This window comes from Sturnira hondurensis, unplaced genomic scaffold (assembly GCF_014824575.4).
Source record: "Sturnira hondurensis isolate 20B ecotype Veracruz unplaced genomic scaffold, ASM1482457v3 Scaffold0021214, whole genome shotgun sequence".
Lineage (NCBI taxonomy): Eukaryota > Metazoa > Chordata > Mammalia > Chiroptera > Phyllostomidae > Sturnira > Sturnira hondurensis.
The window spans coordinates 1,408,757-1,425,513 of NW_028093845.1; the positions used below are offsets into that span (position 1 = coordinate 1,408,757).

The window sequence follows — 16,757 nt, forward strand, 5'->3', positions numbered from 1 at the left end:
CAGCCCCACGGTGATAACAGTGGGCGGGGACAAGCAAAGGCAGGGGAGGGAGATGATCACTTCTGTGATTTGAACACTAAAATGTTGATAGTCACTAGATTTCATCTGAAGTCAAGAGCACTGTCCTGATGGCGTCAGGACCAAGTCACAGACCCCACGGGAAGCACCCAGCTCGGGGCTCTGTGCTGTCATCTCTACTGTTCAATGCACCAGCCAACGCTCCTGTGGAAAGGAAAGGAATGCAGGGACCCAGATCAGCTGTTTTCCTTTAATTAACTTAAGAGACTGAACCATCCTTGTAATGTTCATGCACAGTAGTTGAACATAAACATTTACCCACCAGCTGCAGAGAAAGACACTGAACTGTACATTGGAGCATCACTATGACCATTTTTAGACATTTAGTGATTAAGTAGCTTTGCCTTTAAGGAAGTTAAAATGCAGAAAGAGTTATGTGTAAAACCTTCAGGAAAGAAGACAGTGTGATTCTGGTCAGTTTGCGTGGCCCTCAGGGAACTGTAGGGGGAGGTGGAGTTGGTGACAGGAGGGGAGAGAAAAGGATCAGCCAGATGAGTTCCCAAACATCAGCCCTGACATTTAAGCCTGTCCTTGGTCCCTTCCATCTGGCCACATGGTCCAAGACACAGGTGGCACCCAGAGCTTCAACGCCCACAGGGAGAGGTGACCTGCATCTGTCTCCGGGTGCTGCCCTCCTTGGAAAGGGCAGAGGGGTTTTCTTGTGGCCATTTTTTTGTTTGGGCACAACATTTCTCACTTTAAAAACTGACAGCGGGTGTTTCACTGTATCTGAGAAGGAAAATAACAAACCCCGTGGCAAAGAGAGGGTTTCTGTTAGGAGAGGGAAAACCATACCATGCTACTAAATGGCAATCAGACCTTATTTATAGGTGTGTTAGGTCAGGCCATGATGCTCAGGGTTCCAAGCCCGGTGCAGCTTGGATTCAGGGTGGTCATTCAAACTTGGAAGGGAAAAAGAAAGGAGAGGAAAGAGGGAAAGAGGCAAGGATGGTGGAGGGAGGGAGGGAGGGAGAGAGAGAGAGAGAGAGAGAGATTGAGAGAGAGAGAGATTGAGAGAGAGAGACGGAGAGAGACAGAGGAAGATAGAAAACCACAGGGGGTGGGGAGTGGGGCATGGATAGTGAGAAAGCTGCTCCCTGGACCTCCGGGGAGTAAGGCCAGGCTCCTGCAGCCGCCAGCCTGTGGACACCTGGCTGTTAGCTCCTGGGGCTGCTCTAAAGCCCTTATTCTTTAACAATAGGAAGCCCTGACTCTCTGACATGAAGAATGCCTTATGTTTAACACCAGAAACAGCAGCTGCTGGACGTGATGGGCATCATTGCTAGACTTTCTTCAGCACTCTGAAGACAACAGCAGGTGAGCCCTGCTGACCCTCACCAGCGCTGCCCCTGAGCAGTGCCCCACTGTCAGGAGGCATTTCACAAAGGGAAGGATTTTCCACGAGTCATCGTTAAAGAGCTGTAATAATAATGATTTGTAAGTGGAGAGAAAAACCTTTAGGTTATAGGACATTGAACCCACGTATTATGCTAAATTACATCCAGCCAACTGCACATGCAGCCAAGACAGCACCAGCTGTGACGTGGGCTCTCCCACCCTGTGTCTGTCTGGTCCGCCTAAACCCAGGGCAGGCCACACCCCCGTGCAGTCTGCTCCAAAAACGTGTGATGTACTTGCCCTCACCATCTCCAAGAAGCTGAAGGTACTCACTAAAAAAAAAAGTCCTAGCCTAAAAGAAAAACAAACAAAAAAATCAACAACTGGCACAGTACATGGAAAGAAGGGGTTAATCACACCCCGCCCTGCCCTTCCCGAACAGCGCCCAAGGGCTCAGCAGGCAGCGCACGAACAGAGTGCTGCCCCCGATCCAGTGCTCGCCCAGCCCCATGGAGCAAACCTGGGGCCAGACCTCCGGCCAAAACGCAGCGGTTTCTGACCCACACACTTCCCACACGTTTTCTGCTCAAGAAAAAAAAAAAACCCAAACTCCTTCTTTCAATAATTAATCCTCACTGTTTTGATGTGTGTGTCACCTTGAAAAGTCTAGGTAGACTTAGAAACTAGACTAAAAATAGAAAAACATGTTGGATAAGTTACTGAACGAGGCTCTAAAAAATAAAACCAAACATCTCCTTAGGTTGAGCTCAAATCAAAGAAAAAGAGTTGGCTCACCAAGGACACCTGCCGGTGTCTGGAGACTTTCCTGATGGTCTCTGCTGTGGGCCAGGGGTGTGGTCCTGGCTTCGGGTGGGCAGACGCAGGGATGCTCTCTAAGCAACCTGCACTGCACAGGACACCTCCACACACCCTCCCATCAACCCCTGCAAACACCAACAGCACTCGAGTGTGTGGTGTAGAAGGGAACCCTGTTCGTCAGGGCAGGGCCCACACAGCAGAACACATGGACATGTCTGCAGTTCTGAGAAGGTCTTTACAGAAGTGAATTCTGTTCACCCATCCCCCCAATGCTGTGCCTGGTTCTCAACCAACAGCACCAAAGGCATACACATCATTGCACCCCCACCCAACAGTCCCACAGCCCCTTGCCTAGTTTATGTTAAAGCTTCTAACTGTAGGAAGGGCAGAGAGAATTTTCACTGGACAGATGAGGAAACGAGGCCAGAGAGGTTAATTTATTCATCCCCTGTCCCTGGGCTACGTACACAGGTGCACAATCACTTCCCCAAACCCTTGGGGTGGGAGAGGTGACAGCATGCAGACGGCTGGGATCCTGAGCACCGTGGACACACAGTGAGCCTCTGTGAGCTGGCACTGGCAAGAGCAGGAGCCACCTCCTCCCCTTTCAGGGACTGTCACCCGGGGTGGGCGAGAAAAGATTGCATGCGGTGTCACCAAGGTTGGTTGCCCAAATGACTTAGGAAGTAAATGGCTGATTTTAGACATTTTTGAATTTCAGAATAGCAGATACAAGGTTATTACATCAGTCAGAGAGAAATGATGACACCCCAAACGATTTTATTCAATGAGATAAAACTAATCACCAGTGCAAAGTCCTGTGGGTCTAAGGGGACACTGGGCTAACCCCAGGTAGGGCAGACACAAAAGAGCCCCTTCTGCTCACTGGTACAATATTTCTCTCTTTTGAGGGGTGGGGAGGGATGTCATAAGAAGCATTGCATCATCTCCAGACAGGAGATTTCTGTTCCAATGCCTCTCTCTGCAAGCCGTTCCCTTTTCCCTCCATATCTAGGAATGCCAAAGGCCTGATCGCTCCTAGTGCCAAATCACACACCCTGCAATCAGCTGTACGCTCTGCGGTGCCTTCCATCAGAGGTGCCAATTACCAATAGAAGAGTTATTATGAAAATTAGCATCCTCCTAACACCATTCCACACAAGGATTCTCTGTGGCATCCTCCCAGTGGCTGCAGAAATTTCCTGTCTTTCCCTAATGGAGGCGGATCTACTCAGACTCAGGGCCTCCCTGCCGGAAGGAGCAGGAAGCAGAGCTCACTTCCCTTCAGACAGGGCTTGAAGAACGCAGCCCCCCTGGGTAAATACAGGTTTCCAGACCTCCGCATTACTGCCGTGTAGGCAAGATAATTCCTTGCTGGGGGCTGCTGTGCATTGAGGGATGTTGAGCCGTATCCCTGTCCTCCATCCGACAGATGCCAGCACCTCTCCCCATAATGGGACAAACAAAATGTCTCCAGATATCAATGAATGTTCTTGGAGGACTGATGTGGGATTCAAGCTCTCTTCCCAGCCCTGCTAGTGATGAACAGCGACACGGAGAAAGTGAACGGTCCACAAGGACGAGTCAGTTCCTTTAACTACGAAATAACTGAAATGACTTCCCCCCTTCCCCCCACACACCGCAAAGTCATCATGAAGACAAAGTGCACCTCTGTAGCGAGAGATCTTCAGGATCACCTGCAGGGTCACACAAACCACCGGAGCCAGCAGCCAGTGAAATCAAAGGCTGCCAAGAGAACATGCTGGAAACCACAAGTCTAAATAAATTTGTCTTCAGAGAAGCTGAAATCATTTTGTTAATTATAACAGAACCTGCCCTGAGGGTGGACCAAACCCTGCAAGATTTTGAAAACCATATGTTAGGAATTGCCATCAGGCCAGGTGTAGTGTCTTCTCTCAAGTTCAAAGGCAGAATGCAATCCTCTCTTCTCCCCAAAATAAAATTAAAAGGCAGAGGAAGCTGTGCTCATGCAGGCACACTCCTCAGCAGAAACAGAACTGTCATCTGAGTGCAAATGTAAACACCAAAGGGAGGAGAGACGAGAAGCGGGGAGCGAGGAGCGAGGCCCTGAGTCTCATGTGCTCATTCCGCATCAGTGCACAGAGGGCAGTGGCTGCAGGGCCAGGCCCAGGACAGACGTCCACAAGGGCAATTTGACCCTAAATACACCCAAATAGAAAATGACAGGGCAACGGTCTGGGACTGCTTTGATGGGACCCATTATTTTAACACTGCCCAAATCAGATGGTTGCAACCCTAAATCCACAGAACCACAATTTAGAAAAGCAAACCAAAGCACCAGAAAAAAACACCTTTGCAGCAAACAATAAAAAAATGGTTATTCAGACCAATGAGCAAAGACCATGACTGGCCACATCACAAAAGGAAAAAATGATTTTTGCCAACAGTCCTGTAACCTGCACCAGCTCTGGTGAGTCAGACAAGGGCTGTGCACACAGAACCAGTGGGTTTGGTGCCACTTTTGGGTGTGGCCTGGGGGGTGCAGAGTAGGCTGGGACAAGTCTCAGAAATCACTGGTGAGACACATGGAGACCCATTACAAGGGCCATGTCTTCTACCCCAGTCGATGCCTTGGGATCACAATAATAATACGAAGCATAAAAGAGCCTCACATATTAATATGGATCTTGCTGTATTACGGTAGTTGAGAAATGGGCAGTGAACTAAATAGTCCCATGGTGTGGCAATGGAATGACCCAGTAAATAAATGGCCTAGTAAATGTTAAAGCATCAGTGTGGTGGAATATTAAATAAACATTTAAAGCAACAGTTGTGGGATGTGTATAGCATATAGAAAATCACCATAACACAATGGTTGGGAGAAAATGTACTATATTAAATACATCTGCTATAATCTTTAAAATGTACATATTTTCTTTCAGTCTTCCACATATAAATACTGGAAGGAGCCAGCATAAAATACTAACAGTGGTCTTGAAGGAATTAAGTCATTTAAAAATACATTCTCTTATTTCCTTTTAATAAGCTTTATTATGTTTCATAAATTGAAAATCTAAATATAAATTATTTTTCCCCAGCAGTTCTTGAAATAAATCAAGTGGTCCAAACTACATTGGCGCCCACAACTCCCTTCTACGTCGCCCAGACCTCAAATGCAGAAGATAATGGGCCATGACTGCTATTGGCGTTAGGACTCCTCATTCTGAAGTGAACGGATAAACAGACACTAGGGAGGCGGTCTGGGTGTTACATTAATAATAAAAAGCTCAAAGTGGCCGGTGTTGCCCACTCATCTTAATATTCAAATTCAACCCCATTTTAAGTGCATCACATTCACTTAAGTAAATCACATTATAAGGAATGAGAACTACAAATAAATACAACCAGTTTGAGGTCACTAATCCTACAAAGCCAGTTCATATCAAAATGGCATGTGGTGCCTATCTCATCTCCTTCCACTCCCTCCACCTCTAACACCCATCTCAGAGGTACATCTGGACAGGGAGCACATTTGGACAGGTCAGCTCGGGTGGGCCTGGGCTCCCCTGCTGGCCCCCTGAGCACGCTACTACGGCTGACCCTGGGTTGCTCTCAGCAGGGCTCCACCCTGGCAGGCATGAGAGCTTCGGGCCACTGCCAGGCAGGGACACCAGAGGATCAGGGAAGGCGTGACACTGACCTCATAGATGAAGTACACCTTGGCTCCTGCATAGATCCCCATGCGCACAACTGCGCGGACGGCGGCATTCATACCTGGAAAAGACACGACAGAAGTTACAGAAGAGACCAGGCACACAACTGGCCGTGACCACAGGGAAACTGCCACCTCTCAGAAGGTGCCTCAGGTGAAAGGTGGGCAGGAGGCAGGCGCCCAGGATTAGCATCAGGACTGAGGGAAATCACAAAGCAGAGGGCCCAGCATTTGTGGGCTCATCCACAGGTGAACATCCTTGGAGGAGGGCCTGCTGCACATTTAATTTACAATAGCTTTGCTCATAGGCTTGGGACACAAACTGCCTTGATCCCCTATACATTTTCAGGCAACTCCTCCAGTTACAAAACCACCCAAAGGACTGTCCTCTGGGTTGTTTTGTAACTGGAGGAGTTGCCTGAAAATTTATAGGGAATCGAGGTATGAACACTGAGCCCTCAGTTTATTTATCGTTAGCCAAATTCAAAGAAAATAGTGCTGAAAAGGACCATCGGTCTGTGATTTGAGGAGGTGAAGAATAGACAATCACCAGTTACCAATGGCTTTAAATGTAAAATAAGTCACACAATTTTATAAAAAGAAAAACTAAACCAATATACTATAAGTAATACCAGATCAAGATAAATCTAGGACATTCCCTGCATTTTCTCAGAGGACTTCAAAGAAACTAAAAGCAGCTTTGTGTGATGCCCGAGTCTGGTCACTCCCCCCTGCTCCCGCATGGAACTGCTGTCTAGAGCTCAGTGAATAGTCCAGATCTCACTGTCAGACAAGTCCTGTACCATCACCTTAGCTGATGCATTAAAGCCAGGCAGAAAGAAATGACAAGGGATGAGGGCCATTTCTTTCAGAGATGACACAATCCTGTGCCTCAGAAGGAGCAGCAAAGCTTATTCCAACCAAGTGGCTCCTGGACACCCAACAGTTCCAATCCGCTGCCTTCGCAAATTTAAATTTTGGAAACAGAAGTCAGGATGTTGGAGAAAATGGACCAGCAAGTGAGTGACACTTTTGGTGAAGAAAAAAAACAAAAGCAAGGCACTGTGCCACCAGGAGTCCACTCAACAAGGACAGAGACTGAATTTGTACATCATAGTTGAATGGCAAACCCGCTCAGAAGACAGTTAAAAATTCCCAAATTACAGGTGTATGTTGAGCCAGTTCTGAAAATGCTGTAGTAAGACTGTTGCCTCTGAAAGGTGACAATTTCGAAAGGCTACAATATTCATGTAGCTGATAAAGTGTGGTGGGGTACATATCTTAGAAATAAATCCATGTTTTTTTTTTAATATTTTATTTATTTATCCTTAGAGGGGAAGGGAAGGAGAGGAGAGAAATATCAATGTTTGGTTGCCTCTCGTGAGTCCCCTTCTGGAAACTGGCCTGCAACCCAGGCATGTGCCCTGACTGGGAATCGAACCACGATTGTGAGGTTCGCAGGCCCGTACTCAATCCACTGAGCTATACCAGCCAGGGCAATAAACCCATGTTTAATATCTATCTAATACATATGTACACGTGGACAGTTATATTTGGTAGGCTCATTCCATCATGTTCAAACCTAGTTCATCACACAAAGACTTTTAATAACTTGCCTATTAATTGGTGGCCATCTCTCTAGAACCTCAAGTTCAGCATTTTAAGATGCAGTAAGTTATTTGACCATTTTCTCCTTCTCCTTTATTCTCTTTCTCTTGCTGAACAGCACAACTTTCTCCTCTGTTGCTCAAGCTGGATATTACTAATGCCCTAGATAACTCGTGCCCATAAAACAGACATTTTCTCAACATCTCCCCTGAATCTTGCTGCCTTCCTCTAACATTCTCCTCACTATAGTCAGAAGGATTAAAACAGCCTTTTCTCTCTTGTTTATTACTATACAAGTAATTTATAAGCGCATTCTTTTGTTTAAAAAATTTACAGATTCTGGAAAAGGTAAAAGACCCGTGGTTTCCGGGGGTTGGGGGGTTGGGCAGGATAAACAGGCAGAATATGGGGTTTTTAGGCAGTGAAGCTGCTCTGTGTGACACTACAATGGTGGGACTATCTCATTAGACATTTGTCCCAAACCACAGAATGTACAAGACTGACCCTAATGTCAACTATGGGTAATGACTACGTGACAATGGCGCACCAGCTGTAGCAAATGCTCCATCTAGTGTGTTGGAGGAGGCTGTGTGTGGGGACGGACAGCGGGGATATGGGAACTCTCTGAATCTTCCCTTCAGTTCTGCCATGAACTTAAAACTGCTCTAGCCCTGGCTGGTGTGGCTCAGTGGATTGAGCACCGGCCTGTGAACAAGAGGGTCACTGGTTCAATTCCCAGTCAGGGCACATGCTTGGGTTGCCGGGCCAGGTCAGTAGGGGGCGCACAAGAGGCAACCACACATTGATGTTTCCCTCTCTCCCTTCCTCCCCATCTGTCTAAAATAAATAAATAAATAAAATCTTTAAAAAAATAAAATAAAGTAACACTGCTCTAAAAAATAAGGTCTTAAAACAACAATTACAGCTCAGGTAGAAGATGTCCTTCTCCCCCACTTGCCCACCTGCCCCTCGGGAGACTGCTCACAAGCCCTACAAAAACCTCCCTCAGGTGGTAAGAGTTGTGTTGTCCCTATGCCATCTGTACTCCACCCGCGCCCACTTTTTTAAAGGTGTTTTCTGCATCAGCTTTGATGTTCTGTCTCTAAAACACAAATGTGCCCATGCTCCTCCCCCAAGGTCTGGATTCAGAAAACCAGATTCCTCAGGGAGAGAGCTCTCACCACAAGAAGTATTCCTACCTGCTCAGCCCACGGGGATACTCCTCCTTGAACCTCATGCTTCATCAACACTGCACAGCCCACAGTGCCCCAGGGCCACCCAGTGCCCTCTCTGAAACTCCAGGGCTGGACCCCTGCATCCGCAGGGAAGGTTCCTGGCAATTCCCCACCTGACTCCTCTTGTTCCAGGACGGGAAGAGATGCTCTGCCTCAGGCTCACACCTGTGGTAGTTTATGGCATCTGACCAAGCTCACAGGGTCACTTGTGCACGGAGCCTCCTGCACCCTCAGACTTTAACTGATAAACGCGCTCTTCACAGTCCCTCCCGTCAGACTCCATGAGTCTCGGTCTCTATTCTACGGCCACTATAACTGGTAAATTAACCATCAAATGCTGAACCATACCAAAGCTTTGTCTCCAGAAACTTTGGAAGGCTAAAACTCCACTTCCCCCTTCCTGAAGCCCTTGTTCCTGGGGGAAGTGAGGGAGGGGGTCTTCATAAAGGCAGACAGGGTAAAAGAAGACAAATAGGGGGATTTTAGAGGTGGATAAGACACACCAGTCAGAATGACCATCATAAAACCAAACCAACAAAAACAAGTCCTGATGCGATTGCAGAAAAAAGGGAACCCGAGTACACTGTTGGTGGGAATGCAGACTGGTGCAGCCACTGTGGAAAACAGTATGGGATTTTCCTTAGAAAACTACAAGTGGAACTGCCTTTTGACTTGGTAATTCCACTGCTGGGATTATACCTAAGAATCCTGAAACATCAATTCAAAACCTATGCACTCCAATGTTCATAAATTGTGCTGCTAAGCACAATTTACAATAGCTGAGTGCTAGAAGCAACCTAAGTGCCCATCAGTAAACGAGTGGTCAAAAAACTGTGGTACATTTACACAATGGAAATCTACTCAGCAGAAAGAAAGAAGAAATTCCTACTCTTGGTAACATCATGGAGGGAACTGGAGAGCATTACGCTAAGTGAAATAAGCCAGGCAGTGAAAGAAAAATACCATATGACCTCACCTATAAGTGGAACCAAATCAACAAAACAAACAAGCAAACAAAATATAACCAGAGACATGGAAATAAAGAACAAATTGACAGTAACCAGAGGGGAGGGTGGAGGGATAATGGGGGAAAATAGGGGAAGGGCCATTCAGGAACATGTATAAAGGACACACAGACACACGGATAGGAGTAGGACACACAAAGAGGAGTAGGACTGAGGGTGGGAGGTGAGGGTGGGTGGGGTGAGAGGAATGGTTGAGGGAAATGGAGACAACTGAACGAAACAATTTTTTTTTAAAAAAGCGGATAAGAAATGGCAGGAGTAAAACTGTGACAAGGGGGACCTGACCCAGAGGTGATCCCAGGAGGCCCCTGTGCAGTGAAAGCCTGCCCCAGCTGTCCTCTGTCCCAAGAAGTCTGAACTCCCTTCAAACCCGCCCCTTGGCCTCAGTCTCACCCTGCCTCCTGGGGCGAACCTGTACTCACTGCAGAAATGGCCTGTCACTCCTGGCTTGCAGCAGGCCCCAGGTAGGGAGGACCAAGGTCCGCCAACCCCTAGGGTTTCCCAGGCAGGGCGGGGCCTTCAGCATGGCCTCCTCACCAATCCGCCTTACCCTCCTAGGGTAAACCACAATCCGAGAACCAGGCCCCAGACTCAAAGGCTTTCTTCATTTGCCAGTTCCTGTGATTTAGTAAAACCAGCTGGCCTTTCCCCCAGCTGGGAGCTAGCAGCCTCCTGTTCGGGCCTGAGGGCCAGGCGTCCTGTGCTGACAGCACAGAAGTAACTGAGATTAGTTAGTGCTCCAGCATCTAGGCTGATGCACAAGGCAGCCCGCAAGGTCCTGGGTGCTGCCAAAGGGATGGGGAACTTGGGCTCTGAGCAGATAAATTGAAAGCCAAAAGCAAAATTAATAAATGGCAAAGTTGGTGTATAAACCTGGGTTTTTATTTTATATATTTTATATATTTTATTTTATTTATTTTATTTTATTTTATTTTAAAAGATGTCCTAATTCGCTCTAGGTCAAAGGTTGTGCTCTAGAACCACCAAAGGGTGATTTTAAGAAAAAAAGGCCTGCAGGTCCCCGTCCTGTTTTGTTGTTTGGGGTGGGGCCTATTCCATCACCCAGCTCTCCTCTTCACCTCAGTGCACAGCTGGGACCCAAACTGCTGCAGTGGCTGGGCCCTTGCAGGTGGCTGCTTTCCAAGGAGAAGGGACCCTGGAGGACAAACACTAAAGAACACAGGAAAAGCCAATTTTCACCCATGGCCTCGTACACACAAGACCACGGTCAAGACACAAGTCCTTTGCATTGGAGTCTGAGGCTTAGATGCCTGTTTCTTCAAGCACAAGGGCTGTAATCCCCAACTTGAGCTAAGTGTACAGCAGGAAGACACATGGGATGAAGGGGCTTGCTGGCAGACACTGCAACAAATAAAAAGACAACGCTCAAGGAAGCTGTCTGAAAAAAGTAACTGAAAAAGTGACTCAACTACTTTCTTAACATATGTTTGTCTGTTCTTTATCCAAAGACAGCTTTTCAGCCAATCACAATCACAGTGGATGGACAGTTTTGTGTTCTGATGTCTGCTCTATAGAATGGCCCTGCTCTATCTTCATGTTTCTTTTTTTTTTTAAAGATTTTATTTATTTATTTATCTTTAGAGGGGAAGGAGAGAAGGAGAGAAATATCAATGTATGGTTGCCTCTCGTGAGTCCCCTGCTGGGAACTGGCCTGCAACCCAGGCATGTGCCCTGACTGGGAATCGAACGCAATCCTCAGGTTCACAGGCTTGCGCTCAATCCACTGAGCTACACCAGCCAGTGGATTCTTGTTTCTAATTATAATTGCTCCTGACAGCCTGTGGGACATGTATAGCATATTCAAATGGCCCCAATTCTCCCTGGTCAAAAGTGGGAGTTCTATAGCAAAGCTTTTAATTTTCTGTAACCAAGAGGGAATACAAGCTTTTTTGAAATATGACAAAATGTCACATAACAGTGTTTGCATGTGTAAATAGGTATGCAATTGTACAGACTTCCCACAGTGTACATGAGGTTAACACTATCATTTTAATACACTGCTTCCTAGACCTAATCACTTTTGCTAAGTTATTACACTTTAAACAGAAAAGATCCCATAACAGAATGTATAGGTACAGAGTTCCAGGACCATAATGGGCTGGCACTATGAGGCAAGATGCCCACTGTTCTCAGTTGCCCATTGCATTTATGCCAGCAGAGCTCTGGGTGGGTGCAGAAGGAACCCACCCAAACAGAGACCCAAAGCAATATTCAAGAAACACTCATTCAGTAAAGGACCAACCAGGTACCTGAGCCCAGTGCACAGTACCTCATGCTCCTGATGACAAATCTGCAGGCATCCATCATCTCTAGACATTACTCAGGAGATGAGAGTGCTTTGGATTAGAAGAGATTTAATTCATTGACGTGACTTCATGAGAAAAGATAACAGCTAGAATGTCTGGAGGAATGAGTTGGTCCACACTCCTTAGTGAGCTGCCAACCCCTGTGCTGGGTGCCAGAAATGCACGGGAAATGGCACCTGTGTCCCAGTCCCCCATTTCCACTGCTACCCTATCTCTTAGCAGATGACATCTCAAAGTTCTGAGAGGTACAAAGACATTTGTTTCATCTCAAAGCTCCCTTGCTCACTTGTCAAATGAGGATGAGTTAATGCATGAAGCATTAGCGCCTGCCACATGGCAAGTCATTAAGTGTTAGTTGTTCTCACTATTAATGGGAAGACATACAGACTCAATTTATGTGTACTCTCTGTTTACTTTGCCACAAATAACAAAAAAAGGGCAAAAAAGCACTCGGCCTTCACATTCACTCTGCTTTTAGGATCCACTCCATTGCTGAGAGCTCTCAGCCCCATTAGGCTCTCCAGAAGCCTACAGTGATGCCTAAGATGATGAGTCATTTTTGGTGTGTGACACAATTCTGCCTGAGGGTGGGTACCTAGTCATGATTAAGCCTGTCCATTTGGGTTAAAAATGAAAGCCAGTTTGCAGATTGCCTGTGACAAAAAGAAGAAACACAAAAAAATAAGAAAAATAATTAGCCTTAGAAATACTGTTCCCTAATGGGTGGGGCTAAGAGGTCAGAAACATAGATGGGGAATTTATGGGTTTTTTAAAATAAATATATAATATAAATTCCATTGGAGGGAAAAAGGAATTTCATTACTTTGGAATTAAGCATTACATCACTTTAGCCACTCTTGCTGTATTTCAGGTGATTGCCATGACTGTAAAAAGGTACTTACTGTTCCACTAACAGGCTGCTTAAAAACCATCTGTGTAATTTTCAGCAAGCTGGGTTTTGCTCACTTTGGAGCATTAACTAGACTTTAGAAAGGCAACCTTGCCTGAGAAAGGTCCCTTAAGAGCACAGCTGACTGGAAACTAAATTCAGATGTCATAAAGCTTAGTTTAAATCCTGCCACTGCCACTTATAAGCTACACAACCTTAGCTAAGTCACTTATCTCACTGTGGGTCTTTGTCCCTACCTCCAAAACAAAGACACACATGTCCTGGAGTCATGTATAATAATCAGGATTGGAGACAAGACCTGTAAAACTCCTAGCACATAAAATGTGCTAATACACAGCAGCTATAGTCGCCTCAAAATGGAACTTGACCGTAATTTCACATCTGATTAGATAAGTACCGGAAAATAAAGACATGGGTAAGTTTCTTTTTGTGTGTATGTATGTATGAGTACACTCTTTTTCATCTGTAGCTATGAGCAAAATTTTTCTGTCTCGGAGGAAACCCAACACTGATCTAACTTAGAATCAAGGTTAAGTGGTGAAACAGTGGTGGGCAATAGAGAACATTCTAGGAATAACCTACTCTAAGGGTCAGTAAATATGCTGCTGCTAAGACCAGCCCTTCTGAGCATGTCTGGGCGGGGGGGGAGAAAGAATGCCTCCAAATGCTCAGACAGATGCAACATGGAATCAAAATAGGAGATCTGACATTTTGCATAAAGTCCAAGAAAAAACAGTCAACAGCTTCAGCTCTGCCCAAGGGCCCCAGACAGTCTGGTCATGGTGGGTTCTCAGGAATGTAGGACAGCCCAGATGTGCCAATTGAGAGCATCAGCCCATCAAATATGGTGTTAGCCACCTGAATGACACCAACCAAGCAACCTCCTCCTAGAATTTTTGTTCTCAAGGTATCCTTTCCTCTGAGAAGAGGTGTGGACTTACTGAATGAACTCTTTTATAATGGCTCACAAGTGCAGAGCCAGGAAAAGTAAAAGTGAAAATGCTGGTTCTATTGCACCATTATCTGGAGTACCTGTATGCCAACTACCAGGTAGTTGAGCAAAATTTTGAACAAGGATTCAGAAGAATGACCTAGATTTTTTTTTTCAACAGACATAGCACCTTATTTGTAAAATAACCTTGATACTCTGAACTTGAAGCCTGGAGGCTTAAGACCAGTTCCCCTTCCTGTACTAAGGCTTTACTATCTTTTAAAGGTCAGAATGCCATTCATTTAAGATGCTTCCTCATTTGTGCTAGTATCTCGACACATGTGCTTTTGAAGGCTTTGACAGAGAAGCCACTCTCAGCCCCACAACGACCCCACCTGGTTCACCTTCTGATGTTTACTTAAGTGATGTGGGTAATGTCATCTATTTCACTCTGCCATTTCCCTAATCCCGGCCTCTGCCGTTACTAGAATACCAAATCATACAGTCTAGCTTCCCTGTGATGCAAAGGCAAGGGCCTATGAGGAAGGGGGCGGTGATTGACTCTGCCCTAGACACCTTCAAGAGCGCCGGAAGGGTCTTGCTGGGGATCCACTCTCAGGAAACCAAGTACCTAGGGCCATAGGCACAGGGACAGCGACAGGCCGGGCATCACGTAGGCACGCGCCATGGGCGCCAACCTGCCGCGCCCGCGCCAGCCCCGCCTCGCTCAAGGGCAAAGAGAAGGTCGCGGAAGGGTGGGCACAGACGAGGGCGCTAGACTCGTCAGCCAAGCATCCCTCCACCGTGCGAGACCGCGAACCAGGTGAAAACAAGGACTCTGGGCCTTTGAATTAATCTGGGGGGTAACGGGGGATGGGGAGAAAACAAAAACCAAACGCCAGCCCCGGGATGCGTCTGGAGCCTACACGATTCTTAAGTATCCCTTTCCAGAAGGACGCCTCCGCCTGGAAAACACCAATCCACTTCCTAGCGGTTGGCTTGCACCACCCAGGGATTTGCCTGGATCGGGAAAACCCACCGCTTGGGAATCCCTGCGCCCCCACGTGCACACAGCGCGACGTCTTGGGCGTGGCTGTGTCACTCTTTTCACCCATTAAATTGAAATATTTTCTTGATGGGTCCACGGGACCCGGTCTCGAGTCCCTATCTCCCCAAAATCTGCTTCCACGTCGGGTGTGGGGAACCTGGAGTCTGCGCCCGGTGCGGTGACTTCCCGGAGTCCCCGCTTCCTGATCCTTCCCTTTCAGGGAGGCTGGCGGGAAGGCCTAGTGGCCCATTTTAGTTTTCGGTTTGATCACGAGCAGGAACAGACAGGAGATTAGAGTGGCAGAAAACCTTTTTTTTTTAAATCTCCCAGCGGAAATGTAAAGCATGCCGGACGTCTGGCAACCCCTGTCGGGTAGCCATGCGCCCCACGTCACGTCCCGCAAACAGCAGCGGGGAACCCCGCCCGCGCTGCGCACGGGGCAAGAGTCCTCAGGACGCTAGTGGAGATCTGTCGTTTCTCCACAACACGGTGGGGGGAGCCGTGGCATCGCAGGTGGCCGCGAGGGGGGCCTCCCTCCCCATCTCACGACTCGGATGAGAGATGACCTACGAAGGCGGTGCAGACGACCCTGTCCCCAGTCTCAATTTAAAAAATAAACGTGAAGGTAGAAAATCAATTGATCTTCCTGATGAAGGATTCTGCTACCATACCCCTCCCTTCCGCGTCCCTGCAGTGACTCCGAAGGTTGCACGGCCGCTCGGTCCCCGGAAGGTACCCCCCGAGTTCCCGGGCGCCGGGCTGCTCTCCCATGCCTAGCTTCTCCCGGAACCCCCATCGCTTGTCCTGGGTCCCCACATTTTCCCACTGGTTCCTCCATCCCTTCTTCCCGGTGTCCCCCTCCGCCTCGGCCGGGAAAGGCGGTCTCGCACCTTGAGCATCCCCGCCGCTGGTCAGTACGCCGATGGCTTTGCCAACCCCGGAGAGTTGCTCCAGGAACTTGCGGAAGGAGGCCCTGGGGGTCGAGGGAACCTTGTCGTGGTCCATGGCCAGCTAGTCGAAGAGATCGGAGACGGGGGACCGGGTGTTAGGCAGTCCTCGCTCTCCACCGGAGCCAACGCTTGGAACTGCTAGCTCCGCCCTCTTCGCGTGCGCCAATCGGAAGCCGGGGGCGGGCACCCAGGGCGGGGCCAGCGGGCAAGGCGCGGCGAGAGAGATACGCCGCGGGCGGGGCGAATAGCCTGGCACAGCGCTTCTGAGTGGGGTGCGGGGCAGAACGCCCAGTCAGTGCAAGGGCTCCTCAGGTGCGGAAACACCGCTCCGGGGAAGAGAACTCGGTGGGGAGGTGGTTACTTTATGAGGAGCCGAGATCGCAGGGGGACCGGAGAATCAGAGGTGGGCGGGATAATCGCTTTTGTCGGAGCCTCCTGGTGGGTAGCAGCGTCGAGTTGCGGGAGCGCCGCAGGTACGCGGAGTGTCAGCAGGGGGCAGCACCGCGGGTTGAGAGGTAACACCACAGGCAGAGCGTGGCAGGTGGGAGAGAGCGCCACGGGGAGGGGGCAGTGGGCCACGGCGGGTGGGCGGGGCGGACCACCACATTTGACGCGCTACCCGCTGGTGGGTGGGAGCACTGGATGGGGCAGCCGCCACAGGATGAGGATTCTGACCGCGGTGGTTGGGGAACAGAACCTCAGACGAGGTACGCTCCCTGCGGCGCTCAGTGCGGCGGGAACCCCAGCAGTTACCCGGGCTTCCCCAGGTTTCCCCTCTGGCCTCAAGTCGGGAG

At 48.3% G+C, this 16,757-nt stretch overlaps 1 protein-coding gene across 1 annotated transcript in view; it reads right to left on the reverse strand.

Moving 5' to 3' along the window:
* PFKP (phosphofructokinase, platelet) overlaps positions 1-16,109 on the reverse strand; it is a 55,276-nt gene extending 39,167 nt beyond the window's left edge. Inside the window, exons 1-2 of the mRNA XM_037031858.1 lie at positions 15,904-16,109; positions 5,918-5,991 (exon numbers count right to left, since the gene is read on the reverse strand). Coding sequence (XP_036887753.1) covers positions 5,918-5,991; positions 15,904-16,018 — 189 coding nt within the window. The 5' untranslated portion in view covers positions 16,019-16,109. The remainder of the gene's footprint in view (positions 1-5,917; positions 5,992-15,903) is intronic.
* Between the last annotated feature and the right edge of the window lie 648 nt (positions 16,110-16,757).